Source organism: Tachysurus fulvidraco, chromosome 4, assembly GCF_022655615.1.
Source record: "Tachysurus fulvidraco isolate hzauxx_2018 chromosome 4, HZAU_PFXX_2.0, whole genome shotgun sequence".
Taxonomy (NCBI): Eukaryota; Metazoa; Chordata; class Actinopteri; order Siluriformes; family Bagridae; genus Tachysurus; species Tachysurus fulvidraco.
Window position 1 is genome coordinate 22,914,177 of NC_062521.1, and position 20,082 is coordinate 22,934,258.

The 20,082-nt window shown below is 39.8% G+C and overlaps 1 protein-coding gene across 3 annotated transcripts in view; it reads left to right on the forward strand.

Moving 5' to 3' along the window:
- Positions 1 to 20,082, forward strand: part of rgs12b (regulator of G protein signaling 12b) — a 64,839-nt gene that overhangs the window by 27,342 nt on the left and 17,415 nt on the right. For all 3 annotated transcript variants that reach the window (XM_027145897.2, XM_027145895.2, XM_027145896.2), the window contains exon 5: positions 14,515 to 14,536. In XM_027145897.2, the coding sequence (XP_027001698.2) occupies positions 14,515 to 14,536 (22 nt within the window). The remainder of the gene's footprint in view (positions 1 to 14,514; positions 14,537 to 20,082) is intronic.

The window sequence follows — 20,082 nt, forward strand, 5'->3', positions numbered from 1 at the left end:
CACTTCAATCTGTGGCTGTGTTATAGTTTTTTCTCCTAATTTAACATCCTGTTGTCAATTGTTCCATAAATATGCAACGTCCTTGTCCAGTATTTTTAGTTCCCGGCTTGAATTATACCCTGGATGGTGGATATTTAGCCGCCATTACTGAGGTTAAATTATTCTGACATTTACCGCACGTCTGCTGTGTCTCGACAAGATAAACCACACGTCATCCCCCTCGAACCAAAAATGTCCTCGGATTTATTTATTTATTGCTCAGTAATTGCAGCGTATCAAGTCTCCCAGCTGGAAAATCCATGTCTTTGCTTGACTTAACATGTGAAAGTTGATATTTAGTTTATTAGAGTTGTTATGTAGTCAGTCTGAAGGGTTACAAGTCTAGAAAGATTGTGTGTGTAATGTTAGAAGAATCAAAACCATCTTTCATTGCTCTTCTCATAGATTCCAGATTGAAATGAGAGAGCTGAATGTTTTTTGAGGCTTTTCTTCCCCCACTTCTAGGGACAGGAAATAGCTCATCGTAGCATGTGGTACCTATCAAATGCAGCTTTTGGGTCTGAACGTCTTGTTCTTCACTCGGACGCTGCTGAACCCCTCGGCTCTTATTGATCCAGTGTGCTTTCCAGCCACCGGTGCTACGTCACGCCCAGATTCGGACGTTTCTCCGCCACTTGAGCCTGTTTCGATAGTCAGTTCAATCCCAAACCCAGACGTCTCTTCTCCAAGCTCTTCACATGTCCCCCGTGCGTCTCTCTGCGGAGCCGACAGCCTTTTTTTGGCCTTCATAAGCATACGATCAGCTCCAGCACAGCGATCAGAGATTTTTCCCTTTGGAAATGAAGACAGATGTTTATTTAAAGTGTGTGAGTGTGCGAGTGAGGCGCTACGATGGCAGTCAAGGGGCTTTCTGGGCTTTGGATGCTGGATTTATTTGCGTTGAGACGGAGCCAGAGATGGAGAACAGTTGAGCGAGCGTTCCTGTCGTCCCCTGGAGAGAGAGAAAGAGCGACGGTTAATCTGTGCTGATTTCATTCTATGACGGTTCTGTTAGACGGAAGGAGAGACAAGAACAAATTAGTTTCCTCCACCAGATTCATCACTAACAAAACTTAAATCCGTAACCCTCCTCCTGCCTCCCGCTGTGAGCTTCGGTTGTCATAGAGACGCCAGCAAATGGAACTTCCTCATGAGTAAGTGATGGCAGTTCTGTGACTGGGTGTGTGTGCGTGCAGGGGTGTGAGGCGAGCGTGTTGGCTCTTGCTGTGGAGGAATGAGTCGCTCAGACATGCGTGTGCTCGAGGCATGGCTCCGGCATTTGCGGCTCTGCGTCCGTGTGTGTTAGTTACTCGGCCGTATGAAGGACACACACATCCGTAAGCGCACTATGAGTCTAAAGAAGAGGCTTTCATTCAAACGAGTCTCCACCTTTACAGCTGTGAGTATACCTGCTAGTTTATGCTTCAGTCCTTCATAAAGCCGTCTTTCACCTCTTCACCTTGACTCTCTTTCTGTCTCACTTTTTATAATGTCTGGATTTTGTTTTAGTCCTTTTTTTTTTCTTGTTTTAAAACCAGGCTCTAATTATTACAATAATCCTTCAGATTTTATGATAAAACTCTAGAAAAACTTTTCTCAGATTTGTGGACACACCTGGACTTGCACAAGTTGCATGCTGGCGCCAGCTGTGTGTGTGTGTGTGTGTGTGTGTGTGTGTGTGTGTGTGTGTGTGTGTGTGTGTGTGTGTGTGTGTGTGTGTGTGTGTGTGTGTGTGTGTGTGTGTGTGTGTGTGTGTGTGTGTGTGTGTGTGTCTGTGTGTGTAAAATATCTTTTATACAATTAATTGAATAAAACTTTTACGAGTTCTGATTTTGATGGATTGTCAGAGAAAAAAAATCTCTGTCTCTCTCTATCTCCCTCTCCCCCTCTAACTCTATCTTTCTCTCTCTTCACCCCTCTCTCTCTCTCTCTCTCTCTCTCTCTCTCTCTCTCTCTCTCTCTCTCTCTCTCTCTCTACTGCTCTCTCTCTCTTCACCTCTCTCTCTCTCTCTACTGCTCTCTCACTCTCTTCACTGCTCTCTCTCTCTTCATCTCTCTCTCTCTCTATACTGCTCTCACTCTCTTCACTGCTCTCTCTCTTCACCTCTCTCTCTCTCTATACTGCTCTCTCACTCTCTTCACTGCTCTCTCTCTCTCTCTCTCTCTCTCTCTCTCTCTCTCTCTCTCTCTCTCTTCATGCTCTCCTAGCAGACTGAACTGTCCCTCAAAAGCAACTACTGTTCATACTTGAAATTCAAAAGTAAACAGCAGAATGGGTTTGTGCACGGACGCCTGGCTCGGAACGTTCCGGTCCTTCCTCTAGGTGCAGTGTGTTATGTGTTTTGTTTGGAAAAATCTCAGTGTTGCTCACTGTTACTTTCCTTTTAGTCCTCATTCGAGCTTTGCTGAAACAGAGCGTTCTCTCTGTGTTCTCTTTCCACTCAATCCAGGGCTTTCTTTGTGGAGTCATGTTAGGTTTAGTAAAATTTTATTTTTGCATTAGCACTGCACTAGTTCTAGTTAGTACATCATTGAGTGTATTCATACAGCACTAGTGCTAGTTAGTACATCATTGAGTGTATTCATACAGCACTAGTGCTAGTTAGTACATCATTGAGTGTATTCATACAGCACTAGTGCTAGTTAGTACATCATTGAGTGTATTCATACAGCACTAGTGCTAGTTAGTACATCACTAGTATTAGTTAATACAGCACTAGTGCTAGTTAGTACATCACTGAATGCATTAGTACAGCACTAGTATTAGTTAATACAGCACTAGTGCTAGTTAGTACATCATTGATTGTATTCGTACAGCACTAGTGCTAGTTAGAACATCATTCAGTGTATTCATACAGCACTAGTGCTAGTTAGTACATCACTGTATGCATTAGTACAGCACTAGTATTAGTTAATACAGCACTAGTGCTAGTTAGTACATCATTGATTGTATTCGTACAGCACTAGTGCTATTTAGAACATCATTGAGTGTATTCGTACAGCACTAGTGCTAGTTAGTACATCACTGAATGCATTAGTACAGCACTAGTGCTAGTTAATACAGCACTAGTGCTAGTTAGAACATCATTGAGTGTATTCATACAGCACTAGTGCTAGTTAGTACATCACTGAATGCATTAGTACAGCACTAGTATTAGTTAATACAGCACTAGTGCTAGTTAGTACATCACTGTATGCATTAGTACAGCACTAGTATTAGTTAATACAGCACTAGTGCTAGTTAGAATATCATTGATTGTATTTGTACAGCACTAGTGCTAGTTAGTACATCACTGAATGCATTAGTACAGCACTAGTATTAGTTAATACAGCACTAGTGCTAGTTAGAATATCATTGATTGTATTTGTACAGCACTAGTGCTAGTTAGTACATCACTGAATGCATTAGTACAGCACTAGTATTAGTTAATACAGCACTAGTGCTAGTTATTACATCACTGAATGCATTAGTACAGCACTAGTATTAGTTAGTTCAATACAAATTGTATTAGTACAACAGTATTACTAGTACATCATTAGTATAGCACTTTGTTAGGTCAGCACTAGTGCCACTCAGTGCAGCAGTAGTACTAGTGAATGCAGCAGTAGTACTAGTGAGTGCAGCAGTAGTACTAGTGAGTGCAGCAGTAGTACTAGTGATTGCAGCAGTAGTACTAGTGATTGCAGCAGTAGTACTAGTGAGTGCAGCAGTAGTACTAGTGATTGCAGCAGTAGTACTAGTGAGTGCAGCAGTAGTACTAGTGAGTGCAGCAGTAGTACTAGTGAATGCAGCAGTAGTACTAGTGAGTGCAGCAGTAGTACTAGTGAGTGCAGCAGTAGTACTAGTGATTGCAGCAGTAGTACTAATGAGTGCAGCAGTAGTACTAGTGAGTGCAGCAGTAGTACTAGTGATTGCAGCAGTAGTACTAGTGAGTGCAGCAGTAGTACTAGTGAGTGCAGCAGTAGTACTAGTGAGTGCAGCAGTAGTACTAGTGAGTGCAGCAGTAGTACTAGTGATTGCAGCAGTAGTACTAGTGAGTGCAGCAGTAGTACTAGTGAGTGCAGCAGTAGTACTAGTGATTGCAGCAGTAGTACTAGTGAGTGCAGCAGTAGTACTAGTGAGTGCAGCAGTAGTACTAGTGAGTGCAGCAGTAGTACTAGTGATTGCAGCAGTAGTACTAGTGAGTGCAGCAGTAGTACTAGTGAGTGCAGCAGTAGTACTAGTGAGTGCAGCAGTAGTACTAGTGAGTGCAGCAGTAGTACTAGTGAATGCAGCAGTAGTACTAGTGAGTGCAGCAGTAGTACTAGTGAGTGCAGCAGTAGTACTAGTGAGTGCAGCAGTAGTACTAGTGAGTGCAGCAGTAGTACTATTGAGTGCAGCAGTAGTACTATTGAGTGCAGCAGTAGTACTAGTGAGTGCAGCAGTAGTACTAGTGAGTGCAGCAGTAGTACTAGTGAGTGCAGCAGTAGTACTAGTGAGTGCAGCAGTAGTACTAGTGAGTGCAGCAGTAGTACTAGATTCTACTCTCTTATTATCTTTATACATCTTGTAATACTTTTTTCTCTAAGTATTAAGTAAATGTTGTTAATGCGTTTGATGTTTATAGAATTTCTGTCTCTCTCGCTCTATATATTTTTCATTTGTTCTCTTTTGATATCCGTCTCTTTGTTCTACTCTCTAGCTCTGTCTTTCTGTATGTCAGTCCCGAACACACTCTTTCTTCCTCTTTTCCCTATCCCATACTCAGCACCATCCTTTTACTATCATTTTTCCACCTTTCTCTATTTTTTCCATTCATTAGTCCCATTTTTTAATCTGTGCCCTGCTCAATTTCATCTTTCCTTCTGCCTCTTCTTTTTTCCTCTCTGTCTGTGCTATCACTCACTCACTCTTTTGTCCTCTTTTCCTTCTCTCTTCCTTTTCCCATTTTATCTTCACGTTCTTCCTCTTTTCTATCTCTCACCCTACACCCTCTTTCTCTCACTCATTTTTTTTTCTTTACTTATCTACACCCATTTTCCCTTTTCTATATATTTATCAGTCTTTTCCTCCATTCCTTTATGCTCTTCCCTTTACTTTTTCCTTTTTGTTTACTTACCTGTTTCCTTTTCTGCTCATCTCTTCTTTTTCTCTTTTCCTCTCTCTCTCCTGTTTCTTTTCCTTTTTTTATTATTTTCTCTATATTTTTCTCTTTCACCCACTTTTCTGTTCTTTTCTCTTCCTTGCCCTATCCCAGGATTTTCTTCATCTTCTCTCTCTCTCTCTCTCTCTCTCTCTCTCTCTCTCTCTCTCTCTCTCTCTCTCTCTCTCTCTCATTGTCTCTGTGTGAGTGGAGGTGAGGATTAGAGTCGAGCAGTTCTCACTCTGGATTTTCACTCACTCTCTCTGAACAAGAGCGCTTTTATGGCAGAGTGTAGTGTGTGTTAGTGTGTAAAAAAGCTAAGCTTTGTGTGACTGTGCAGTCACTCATTCCTTCACACACACACACACACACACACACACACACACACACACACACACACACACACACACACACACACACACACACACACACACACACAACTTGCTGACCTTTTCAGTTCATGCATAAGGTTGCCATTTTTGGACCTGTGTTCTTCAAACTATCGTAAATTTGGAGTAGGATGACAATGTGTTTGGAAGCATGTGTGTGTGTTTGTGTGGCAGGAGAGAGAGAGAGAGAGAGAGAGAGAGAGAGAGAGAGAGAGAGAGAGAGAGAGAGAGAGCAGAAAGAAGTAGAGAGAGGCAGAGAGAAAATCTCTGCTCCTTAAATGGCTGTGATGGAGTTTTCCTCACACAGCATAGACTTGACTTAACACCCGCACTGTGTGTTACATCCACTGATTCATTAGCGTGGGTTTATGGGCGTGTAGCTTATGTAGAAGAATATGATAGGGTTGTGTGTGTGTGTGTGTGTGTGTGTGTGTGTGTGTGTGTGTGTGTGTGTGTGTGTGTGTGTGTGTGTGTGTGTGTGTGTGTGTGTGTTTGTGTGTGTCTTGGGGGCTTCAGTGCGAGTAATCCTGGTGCTCCTCTTGGAACCCTTTAGTCACCATGACAGCAGAAACAAATGCAAGCACCTGCTCATTACTCCTCCATACAGAGGCATCCTGCACACTTATAGCTGTGTGCATTAACTACAAACTACACAGTACACACTGTACAGCTGTCAAACTGCTTTTTAAAACACATGATGATATAATATTGATACTTTATTAGATATAGTTGGTATTGTCTTCTTTTAGATATCTTTAGAAGCGATGAACGGAACCTAGAAGCTGATTTGATGGCCATTTATTTACCAGATCTTAATTAATTCTAATTCTTCTCCCTCATTTGCAGTGTTAAATAATTTCTTTTGGACTTTTTACTAGTTCTCACCTATCATCAGCCAGCCCTCCCCTATCAAACCAGTCAGGGAGGGTGAACGCTATCGTATGCTTCCTTCAAGACACATGAAGACACCCGATCTCATTTCGAAACTCTTTTACGAACACGAACTCACAAGCCCCTGTGATTGGTTAGTGTCACTCTGATTAAGAGAGTATATCATCACATCTCTGGCATTAACTGTGACTCCAAAGGGTTAAACACATTTTAACGCTCACTACATAGTGTATGACTTATAAAGTGTACTATTGTAGCTGTGGGAAACTAACTATTTCTGTGCAGTTTTAGTTTTAGGACACATATGTTGTTAATTATGTATACGACGTATAATCGTTATAAAAGTATGATAGTACTTGACTAAACACAAGAGCAAAGAGCACGCACAGACATAGAGCGAGCGACGGATCTATAGGGACAGGCAGCTTCAGAGACGAGAAGACTGGAAAATCCCACTAAAATTTTAGAATGTGGTCACGTGTTTGTGCTGCCAGAAGAACGGAGGCAAGCCACTGGAATGAAGAAGGGGGAAGGGGAGCGAAGAAGAGCCACAGCATGAATAAAGGGGCCCAGAGATGCTCAGAAACACTCACTGAAACCAAATAACTGCTGACAAAGATATTCCCATTACTCATTTTCCTTTAAAGGAGAAAACACTACAAGAGGTTCACACTTTCCCCTCTTTCCATCTTTCTTTTTAAAATTCCCACTCTCTGCTCCGCATCTGTTTTATTTACATTCTTGCATTTCTTCTGGTCAAGATGAAAACTGCTTTGGCATTTCTGCTTTTATTTACTCTCATTTTGTTGGTCCTGATTTCCACTGTTCTATGAGTGTGTGAATTTGGTTAAAAGTAAGGAATTAAAGGGGTGGTAAAACACGATTTCACCTTCCTAACTTTAGCTAGTGTGTAATGTTCCTGTTTGAGCATAAACAACATCTGCAAAGTTACAACGTTCATAGTTTTAAGCAAAGGGAGATATTTGCTTTTAAAGAAATCCATTTCTAAAGACTAGAGCAAACGGCCGGTAAGGACTACATGACATTCCTCCAGGGTTGCTGACGTCACTAACCCCCATATTTACATAAACCCCTCCTCCGTGAATATTAAATTAGGGGGGGGGCATGGTCATTTTATATTGCTATGGAGAAGAGTTAACTAGGCGGTTAGCGAATCACAACACACTGGGCCAGCTAACCAATCAAAGCTCATTGCTATTTTTGAGGGACTGGCTTCATAGAACCCGGAAGCCATCAGACCATTTTACAAGCAGTGTAGAATAAAGGTAAAATATATGAAAAATAATGCATTTTTTTTAAAAAAGGAAGCATGAACACATGTTACTGTACAGTGCACCCCACAAACACAATCAAGCCTTCGAAAAAACGTGTTTTACCACCCCTTTAAAACACTTAGAGGCATCAATTTAAGTTTATTTTTATAGCGCATTGTCTTAGAGCAGTTTTACAGAACATAAACATAGAACAAAAGGTTATTATAAAGAATAATATAAAGATTAATAGAATGAAAAATTCAAGATTAATATTAGATATATTTAAACGTGTTTGTATTTATCCCCAATGAGCAAGTCTGAGGTGACTCCGGTACTGTGGACTGTGGTAAGGGAAAACTCCCTAGAACAGTAAAGGAAGAAACCTTGAGAGGAACCAGACTCAAAGGGGAACTTCATCCTCATATGGGTGACACTGGAGGGTGTGATTATAAATATACAGTCTGATAAATGTTGTATCGATGCAAAAGACCACATGGAGTTGGCGTCTCCTCTATAGTATCACAGAGTCGAACTGGAGCTGGTAGATCTCTAGATGCCTCAGGATTCTCACAGAGTCGGCCTCATCTCAGTGAAGGTTCAAAATCTGGGAAAAGTACCTCCACAAAGCAGAAATCTGTGGTGGGTGGCCAGTAGTGATGCATTAAGGATAGGAATTGGAAGATAGGTTATGAACTGATGTGAACAGATGATCACATTTGAGTATTGGTTGTCAGAGGAAACGTTACCTGTACACTCATCTAAACAAATCAGCCATAACATTAAAACCACCTGTGGCTCTGACCCAGCAAGTCTAAAACAGCAGGCCCTGTGTGGTGTTCCTGTTATGTGGTGGTAACTTCCAAATGTGGTCTAAAGAAGGACAACCGGGGAACCAGCAGCAGGGTCATGGGCACTCAAGGCTCATTGATTCATTTAGAGAGAGAAGGCTATCCCATCTGGTCTGATCCCAAACACACGCTCTAGTGTAGCACAAACTGCTGAAAAAGTTAATGCTGGCTATCATAAGAAGGTGGCAGAACACACAGGGCATCGCGGCTTACTGTGTACTGGGCTGCGTAGTGGCAGACCGATCAGATTGCCCATGCTGACCTGTGATGCAAAGGAAGAAGGAGGCCTTAACATCGCTACAGATTAAGTTCAACCCTTCATCTAAACATATTCTGCAATGGCAATGGCCTGCCCCAGAGCAAAAAATGTTCAGGAATGGTTTGAGGAACATGACAGAGATTGTTCAATTGGCCTTCAAATTCTCCAGACCTCGGTCCAATCAAACATCTGTGGGATGTGCTAGACAACCAAATTCAATCCATAGAGGAATCACCTTTAAGGCTCTGCTCTTATATCTATACCACATCTTTTAGAGGCCATGTGGACTCAGATGACTCAGATCCTTGTCCTTGTGCTTTAGAAACTTGTTTGGTGTGGTGCTCAAAAACATTTTTTACATGAAGTATGAATCACCCTTCAGACCCTAATGGAGTACGAGGCCAGGTGAAAAGAAAAACAAATGACTAAAACAGTAAGACTACTGTATAAGGGCTCATCTCATTTGGCTTACTGTATAATTGTGGAGGAAGGACAGGTTATCACTGGTATTAAGTTAAGATCATCAGCCTTATAGTGCTTAATAGTGTCTTTGTGACCAAAAACAGTTGTTCTTCTGGTGTCAGAATTTGTTTCATGAGCACTGCTATGACACTGGTCTAAAAGTCACACTAGAAGGATGGCATAAGATTACATTAAACTCGCGCTACAGCTACATATACACTAGTGGCAAGAAGAAACCAAACAATACATGGGATTTAACAGAAGGGCGGCTTGTTAAATTATTATATCTCAACACTTCTTTATCAAGACAGAACAAAAAGGGACATGACACTAAAGAAATAAATAGAGGATCAATTACAACTTCCTGTGTTCTTATTATAAAGCACATTCAGAGGAACTGGCGTTCTTGTTCATCAGCCGTAAATGACTCCAAAGCCCTTTTTCTTTACCTTTTAGAATGTACTTTTCACAAGCAAAGATTCTACCCAGTTTACAGGACTGTATTTTGTGATCAATGATTTGATCACGTAGTAAGAAGGACATAGTCATTTTCTTTTATCACAGGTCTGTTAGTAACAGTGTTATCTGTGTTATTGCATATAATAGAATTCAGCTTCTTAGTTTAATACCATCATCTCCCACAGTGGGACAAATAATGATCTTATAAAACAGACTTAATTCAGGGGACAGTTTAGGGGCTGTGTTATTTAAATTCTAACATAATTTGTGTCGCGTGTAGTTCTATACTGTAAATGTGCAGGAATCCTAAGCTCACCATCCCTGACTGATGATTAACTATCTTCTAAGGTTGCGTGTTTAAGTAGAGTTTATTATCCGGACACCGTTGTGTGGAGCCAGCTTGCGTTTGCATTGTAAATGGCCTTGTATTTGCCTGTTTCCATGCTCCAAGGCTAATGAATGATGGCTGTGCTGTGCTTTGCTTTTCAGCCACCACGGCTGTGATATCATGAGTGTGGGATAGCAGGAAGTGGGTGGTACATGATTAACATGGGTCATGCCAATGCAAGGGAAGGGAAGTGAACTCATGAGGTGGGTTTTCTCTCAGCATCTATGCTCCATTTCTTCTCTAATTGTGTAATATGTGATGTGGTTGCTGCAGATAGCAACACTTAATGTGGCAGAAATTTTAGCACCAAAAAAAAAGGGTCTTTTGAAGATTTTTGAGGTTTAAGTTTGTCGTTTATAAAAATTAAACATTCAGTTAAGCAGCTCTAGGGTAGAGTAGAATAGAGTAGAGTAGAATAGAAAAGAGTACTTTATTCATCCCAAATGGGATACAACAGAAGAGCATCAGGGAGGACTAGGACTTAACACAAGACTTAAAGTCCCCGATAAACATACAAAATACAACAAAAAGAAATAAATATACACAAACATATTTTCGATTGGAAGCATTAGAATAGGAACGTAACCTGTTGTCATGCCAACAAAAAAAAAAGTCCATTTTATTTATTTGCACATCTCAAATAATCAACAGGACTCAAACGACTCCTTTATTAAACTGGGTTTGAATTCAGCTTTATGCAGCTTGTTGTGTTTGAGACAGAGAACTGTGGGGAGAAAAAAAACAGCCAATCCACAGCAACTTTGCATGATATAGTGTTGTTTAAAGACAAATAAATCTATTGCCTTTACAGGCCTTGATAGGCACCACAACCTGTGCAAAAATTTCTAAATCTCATCTGATGATAGCACTTTTTCTTTTTTTTATACTGATAGCAATAGTGAAACTTTTTTAGAGGTGATTTACCCATCTAGTCAATGTGAACCTCCTAAGCATTGAAATGGGATTCATTTTTAACCGATATACTGTACAGTTAGACACTTTCACACTGAAATCACTTACACTGTAAATGTAAATATAATAAAGTTGAACTTAAAATCGGTCCTTAAAAAAAGACAAACAAGTCAAGTCACTTTATATGTGAACATTTCTAAAAAGTCGATCCTGGGGACGTTAAGGTCAATGAGGTCAATGAGGTATACATGTATGATATGAAACAGGAACTCCTGATATGAAGAAATTCCTGATTTTTTTTTTTTTACTTTTATTTTTTTAAGTAAATGGCTAGATAATGTATGTGGATAATGCATATTTGTACCAGATTGTGTCTTTCCAGGCAAATGTCTTTTCACGCTCATTTACTCTGGAAAGAGATGAAAAGTTTCTGACTCACTGAAAAATCTGCAAGGGTTTTAATATGCAGAATATCTGTCTACTTATCACCTTCTATCTCTTCTCATCTCACTCGCTCTATTTCTTCAGACCATCTGTCTGCCCACCGGGACTTTGTGGTCAGACTTTCTTTTCCCCCCTTTTTTCCCCCTTCTCTGTCTCACTCCTATTTCTCTTTGTGACCTAATGACTTCTTTGTGTTTGGTGTTGGAGTACCGTGTAGCCGGCATGGGTGGACGTCTTGTTCCCCTGCTGGAAATTCACACCGCATGTCTAAACACAGATACAGTTTTAGTCATGACGGCGACGACGATGATCCTTCCGATGTGTGATATGTGGGTGTGTGCATGAGCGTGTAATATTCAGAAATGTAACTGTTTATACGTTTAACTTGTACACGTGGTTACTATTCGTGTCAAGGTCATTTGTTATCTAGTTCTTTGTCTCCACCCTACACAGATCTGTCACTGTCTGACTTCAGCGCCTACATCTAAAGGATGTGACTCATTGAGTTTCAGACCTACACACAAACACACGCAGATAAATCTTTCATATTAATCTCTTCATGCTCGGCCTTCTTCATGTTTAGGGTTTTGGTTTCATAGCGGGGTACAGAGTGTAAATTAGTTCTATTTTTAATCTAGTATGAATAATGATATCGTAGAAATTTATTTCCAGTACAGCTCAAACCTTCAGTGTCTTGACGGCAGTGTAGGTGTAAGCACGTCTCTGTACGTTTAGCTATTGATCCGGTGGATTATTATTCAGTGCAGACAAAAAATGACTTCAGGTGCCTCTTGCTACAAGTTACATAACAGGAGCTTTTTTTGGAATATGGCACAAATCAGGAAAACAAAACTTACTTGTAATAATCTGATAAACTACTAAAGGCTAAGAGCATATGACCTATTGACAAGTCAGTGAAAACACATTTGTTCCATTTTATTCCCTTTTGAATCGCACCTTCTTTGGTGTTGCAGTAGGATACAGTATTACACCAAAAACCACCCACTTTATCTGAATCTTTTTGTTTTATTCCTCTATAAGGAATAAACCATGATTGTGTGATATGAGTATGAGTAGTGTGATATGAAAATGAGAAGAAAAACAATCTTCTTCTACCACAAAATTTTGCCAACAATGAAATGTTTTATTTTTTATTGAACGCAACATTACAGTTATAATAATAATAATAATAATAATAATAATAATAATAATAATAATAATAATAATACTTTATTATATACTTTAACTTTATTTTCTACAGTACCTTTAAAAGTACGTCTCAAAGCACTTTACAAAAGCAAATAGAGCAACAAAAATACACCACATAATATAAAGATAAAATTAAAACAAGAATAGATTATAAAATAAGCACAATGTAAAATTACAATTAGTCAATTAACATTATTATCCGTTTATAGTACCATGTAATGTCGTGGAACGTTTCGCGACACAAGATCTTTCCTTTTATAGTAGCAATAAACAAGTCGTTCACTTTCCCTTTAAATGAATTACACAAAAATGCAACTGTATAGAGAGAAACCACAAAACGCAGCATCTCCCTCGCTACACACTTTCCCATGGCGGATGAAAAACAGTGCCTTGCAAAAGTATTCATACCTACTGAACTTTTTGACATTTTGACACGTTACAACCACAAAGATAAATGTATTTTATTAGGATTTTATGTGATAGACCAACACAAAGTGGCACATAATCGTGAAGTGGAAGGAAAATGATAAATGGTGTTTTTTTTTACTAATAAATATCTGAATAGGTGTGGTGTGCATTTTTATTCAACCCCCTTTACTCTGATACCCCTAACTAAAATCCAGTGAAACCAACTGCCTTCAGAAGTCACCTAATTAGTAAATAGAGTTCGCGTGTGCAATTTAATCTCAGTATAAATACAGCTGTTCTGTGAAGCCCTCAGAAGTGTGTTAGAGAACATCAGTTATATATCGTGTGTTATAATTTTCATTCCACTTCACAATTACAGTATGTGCCACTTTCTTTCGGTCTATTTCATAAAATCATACATTTTTTTTTTGTGGTTGTAACGTGTCAAAATGTGGAAAAGTTCAGTGGGTATGAATACTTTTGCAAGGCACTGTAGAGGAATTTGTATGTCAGATTTACTGCTGGCTTTTAGATACTTCTGACATGGCGAGTCCTTCCAAAAAAAAAAAAAAGATGAAAGGAGAAAGGAAAGGACTTTCTCAGGAAGGAAGGAAGATAGGAATCAAGGAAGGAAAGAAGAAAGAGACGAAGGATAGAAGGAATTAAGGAAGGACAGAATTATGGAAGGAATGACTGAAGGAAGGAAGGAAGGAAGGAAGGAATATTCTATTAAAGATAGTTTCATCGATCTTGTTTTTAAAGAACAGCACATTTTTTGGTCCATTTTTTTAAATCAGATTATGAATAGGTTTTATGGAAGCTTGTATTAAAGCTGCTGTGATACAAAATGAATCAAAACCTTCTGAGAAATCAGAATTGAGAATTTAACACGGCTGTGTCATCAGTCTGTATATTAAGATTTCTGTGGTTCACGATTTGTCCCACCGGGGACATACCAGAGGGACAAATCAGAGGAAACCTGCTAACTCTTTCTGTACCTCAGCATATGAAAAAGACTGATATTGGATTGGGTTGTCATTACAGCATGAATTCTTCTAGTTTTGTGCTCTAGAAATGTTGAAACCCACTGTTGCAGCATAGGAATTTGTTTTGCCATGTTGTCCTCGCCTGATCGACTGACATGTCCGGGCAAATGTGGGCAGGGCTGATGTAGGTCTCTGGGTGGGGCCAGGAACACTGAAAGCATGCATCTCTCTATTTGCTTTCAGTGTTAGCAGGTGGAAGGATTTACCAGTAGAACAGGAAGTGTGTGTCTGTGGGGAAGGGGGGTGTTGAGGAGGGTGTGTGTGTCTGTGTGTCTGCCCAGCTCCAGAGTGTGTGCTGTGAGTGTGACAGTGTGTGTTGGTGAGGACAGTCACTCACACATGTCTCTGTGTGTTCTCTTGCAGTCAGCAGCTGTCTCTGATGGCGGTAAGTAACCATCAATTTATTTTTCTCATCTTCTCTCATGTCACCTGTCTGTCTCTCTCTCTCTCTCTCTCTCTCTCTCTCTCTCTCTCTCTCTCTCTCTCTCTCTCTCTCTCTCTCTATCTCTCTCTCTCTCTGATTTATGCCGCTTGATTTATTCACATATCTTATTTATTCGTCTCATACCTTTCCATCACAATTGTTTACATAATGCTATCTCTAAGCTGACATCCAGCTTGGCATTTAACAGAAAAAGATTTTTATACTGAAATATTCTGATATAAATATAAAAACGTTAAAGGAGAAATTGCTATTAAGTTGATTTTAAATCCGTTTTAACAAACGTATTTTTATTCTTTATTGAAGGCTTATTTTTTGTACCAGATCAGTGAAGCGGTGTTGTGCCTAAAACCTCTGTATCAGTGATAACATTACTGTAACATACACCTCAAGTGGCTTATTGCTCGAATAAATCACAGTGACGTATCTTTCAGAAATAGTTACTTACTTTCATTCAGATGCTCTGACGTGACATCGGAATCAAAATGAGCTACATTTTCCTTATTTCTGTCCTTATGTCATGTGTGTGCTCTCCTGAGCCATATCTTTCCTTTCCTATTGATTAATAACCTTGCATGATCTTTACTCAGACCCAAGCACTTTTCAGCCTTTTATCTCCCGTCCTGTCTGTTCTCAGTGTCTGTGTCTCCGCTGGTGGTAAAAGAGTGTGATAGAGCTGATAAACAGATAATGAGACTGACTCCTGCCTGGTTCCAAGGAAAAATATCCCTGGCTGTATTTAAATGGTTGATAACTCTTGATTAGAAACCGTTTGCTTTGCATTGTCATTTAAGTCTAAAGGTGTTGATTCGTGTTCAAAACATCCGAACTTTGCAGCGTCTGATGACTTTAAGTGTTAGGTAAGCATTAGGGTCAAGTCATGTAACACATAAAAACACATTGCTTCATCTGACAAGTACCTGAGTTCCTCCTGAGACTGATTAAGAAGAGTTATTTGCCACTAGAGACGTTCCTGTCTGTGCTCTCCTCTGCTCTCCCACCACCTGATTAGCACATGTGAACACTATGCCAACATGGGCGTGATTGTCGTTAGTGTGCGTTAGTGCTCCATCCTGGCGCATAACAAAGGCATCAAGGGAGCGGGTGCTAAGTCTGTAGAGCTGACTGGCATTCAATTCAAGATCCAAGATTTTATATATATATATATATATATAAACCTGGCAACAGTACAAACATTACAGATGATGCAAACATTATAGAATGGAATGTGATGTAGTCAAGCATATAATTGTTGATATGGTGAAGTGGGAGAGTATTCAGGACTTCCAGTTTCTCTATAACGTGACAATTTTTTCTTTTTAACTTCAAGAGAGAGAAAAGAGGCTATTTGGTAAGTAACTCGTTTTGCAGGCACTGCTATATTAAAGTCCATTTTTATGCAGGTCCATTTTAACTTTAAAAAGGTAAAGGTATTTCGATCCTTTTGATTTATTAATAAATGTAAATTTCTAATAGAGCGATATAAGAGGGATAAAATTCTTGATGGAATTCTGCTATAGGAAAATGATGAGCTTCAGGTCTGATTATTTTCCTGATAACAGCACACCCCAAGGGTTATATTACTTACTAAATGTTTGCAACTGTGTGTGTGTGTGTGTGTGTGTGTGTGTGTGTGTGTGTGTGTGTGTGTGTGTGTGTGTGTGTGTGTGTGGCTCAGTCATAACAGACCTCTTTATTACTGTGTAGGTGAAGATTCCATCACATTGTAAACCATTCTCACTCTACTTACTATCAAAGGATCACTCTTTAGGATCGTTGTTGCTAATTCAGTGCCACATTAAGAACCTGACCAGCCTTCACTGCTATATTTTTTGCATATCAAAGGGGTTTTCACTGCAGTGGCAGACAGATTGGGTTCAGAAAAGGTAATGTCTTATTGCATTACTCATCAAAGTCTGTGGTTGTGTTTCTGTCTGTTCTCAGATCAGTAGGTGTACTGAAGTAGCATACAAACCGTAGAGTGACCTTTATACTGTCACTGAGGCTGGGAGGCAAAAATATCATATCACGATGTATATATAATCTATATTCTCTCTCCGTCTCTATAATCATATTTGTTATTTAGATCAAATGCTGTGGAAGCTCCTCAAGTTCGTTTTTAATTTTTATAATGAACAGTGATTCATATCTCTCTCTCTCTCTCTCTCTCTCTCTCTCTCTCTCTCTCTCTCTCTCTCTCTCTCTCTCTCTCTCTCGTTCGTTTACTTTCTCTCATAAAACCCTGCCTGTAATTTTTCCAAAAAGTCAGAAAGTGTAAACTCTGCAGTCCTTAAAACATTCTTGTGCTAGTGAACTTTGTAAAGCTGTTATTAAATTGTTATAAACCACTGACATTTATGACACTTGTTAAATCAATGTCTTCTAAATAAAACTCATCAGCACATCAGTCATTACGTTTTTCTTTGTTATACAGGATGTTTATAGAAATCTATTTTCACATGTCAGATTTTTTTTTTATTAAGAGTTCGCCTTAAAGTGAGTGCATTAATATTGTCATGTTAAAGTCAGAACTACAGTCTGAGCCATGCTGTTATATAAAATCAAATACCATTTGTGTGCTTTGGGACACAGACCTGGGCTTTGTGACACATTCCTAAATGTTGGGACACATCCCTGTGCTTTGGAACACATCCTTTTACTTTGGGACACATCCCTGGGCTTTGGAACACATCCTTTTACTTTGGGACACATCCCTGGGCTTTGGAACACATCCTTTTACTTTGGGACACATCCCTGGGCTTTGGAACACATCCTTTTACTTTGGGACACATCCCTGTGCTTTGGAACACATCCTTTTACTTTGGGACACATCCCTGTGCTTTGGAACACATCCTTTTACTTTTGGACACATCCCTGTGCTTTGGAACACATCCTTTTACTTTTGGACACATCCCTGTGCTGTGGAACACATCCTTTTACTTTGGGACACATCCCTGGGCTTTGGAAGACATCCTTTTACTTTGGGACACATCCCTGTGCTTTGGAACACATCCTTTTACTTTGGGACACATCCCTGGGCTTTGGGACACATCTTGGGGTTTGGGACACATCCTTGGGCTTTGGGACACATCCTTGGGTTTTGGGATACATCCCTGAGCTTTGGAACATGTCCTTGGGCTTTGGGATACATCCGTGGGATTTGTGGCACACCCTTGGGCTTTGGAACATATCTTTGGGCTTTTGGACACACCCATGGGCTTTGGGACACATCCTTGGGCTTTGGGACACATCCTTGGGCTTTGAGACACATCCACGTCCCCACATCCAGTCTTTAGTAAGTTGTGGATAGCTCAGTTTTTGGAGTTGGAGGTGATGGAGTTTAGAAAATAGCTAACTAGAGACTTTAGCAGTTTCTCTAGTGTCTTCACACTTGTTAGAGGTTAAAAAAATACATATATTCGTCTTTATTTTTATATTAATCCTTGTTTCTGAACTTGACATGTTGGTTGAAGATTAAAAATCAGTTCCTGTTTGTGGATTCATGTTGTACGCACACTGGGGTGGATGTGAAGTCAGTGCCACTACCTCAGATCATTGGCATACCAAAAACAGCATGAGTCGAAGAGTTTTATTCCTCTTACCCCACAGTGATGTCATCCTTTAGACAAAAACCAGTTTATTGTTATATTTAATGTTATGAAACAAACAAGTTTGTGTTATCACTCACAGCAGCTAACAGCAATCCTCACATTCTTTTAGGGTTAATAAGACAAAAAAGTGGATTGTTGCAGAGAAACCACAAAACTCACCCACGTCTGTCTTAAAGACTTTCCCAAAGTGGAGATTCTTTTCTCTAAATGGTAAATAATATGCCCAAGAAGCGTAAATGAGTACTTTGCTGAAGATTTCAAATTAACGTTAATGTTGTACTAATTACTATTTATTCCTTTAAACTTGGTAAACAGTATTAACTTGCTATTAATCTAGTCGCGTGAACCAAACTGTCGGGCATGGTTTATATACGAATCACAGAACAACACCCCTAAACAAGGAAATAAATAAATAAATAAAACATCACACAAATAGAGTTTGTTAGTCTTCTTATGATAAGGTGTTGTTGTTTTTTTTTGTTGTTTTTTTTTTTTTTTATTTGAGATTAGATGCTGAAGTCTTGTGAGCCGAAATCACAGCAGATCACTGACAGTATTTACACTGCGTCAGCACGTTGTCACCTTTCCTCCCTCTATAGGTGTAACTGTCTATTTCTGATCAAATGTTCTTGATTACTAGCGTGCTGTTGTAATCACTTTCAGTGGAACTGGCCACTATTAATATAGCAACATTGATGGAAGATTATTACACATCAAATGACAAATTAAACACCAGATTCCGAATGTCAGCACCACTTCAACCAACATACACCAGCGTGGAGCATTTTCAATATATCCGTTGTCCGGATGATTCGGGTATTTTACTCAGCATGAAATTACTTCCTGGCTACGCCACTGAATTTAGCCTTTAATAGGAATTAGCTAATGATGATGAAACTCTGTAGAGGTCAGTATATGACTGCGGTTCTAACTTAATCACATTGTAATTGCTTGCTAAATCCTTCTAAAGATGTATGATTACTTTGCGGTGTGTGTGCGTGTGGTTAGAAGGATATATTAGCCTCCTCATTAACATTGCAGGCTCATGTTGCCACCGTCATCAATGTTTCCCTCTTCAACCTGCGTTCAATTATTCATCCCGCGACTCAGCAGGGCTTTGTGCTGGACTTACTGTATTTCCTGCATGTGTGTGTGTGTAGCATGGCTGTGAATGCACGTCCAGCTTGTTATGTGGAATGTGGAATAGATGTGTGAATGTTTAACGTGGGTTTAATGGCCAGTGGTCCTGCACTCAATGGGAGCGTGTGTGATGGTAGGGAGGCATGGATGTAAAAGCCTGGCGTCCTGCTGGGATGAAGTACCTTGTTAGGTGGCACCATACAGGCTCGTACCAGCTCTACCCAGGTAAGAGACAGAGTTGCAACAACAGCAGTTCAGAGAAAGATACAGTCTTATTAATCAGTGAATATTACAGGTATCAGCAGTGCTATACCTCTGTAACACTCACCAACTCCACTGTTGCTTATGGCAACAAGTCGCTAATTGGATGTTCATATGGATGTTTTGTAATACTGTCATTTTCATATTGTTGCTATTGTTTCGCTGTTTCAGTGTGATTCACTGTACTGTGGTATATAACTTAACACACATCAGGTATAATGGAAACACTGAAAAAATACACTCTTTTGATCAGTCATGTTGTGTATGATTCATATGCTATCATTTATACATTTATACAAGACATATTGTATACAACTGAGCGTTAAGGGCCTTGCTCAGGGGCCCAGCAGTGACAGCTTGGTGGACCCCTGAGCGTTAAGGGCCTTGCTCAGTGGCCCAGCAGTGGCAGCTTGGTGGACCTGGGATTCAACCTTCCAATCAGTAGTCCAACACCTTAACCACAATTTTCATAGTCAA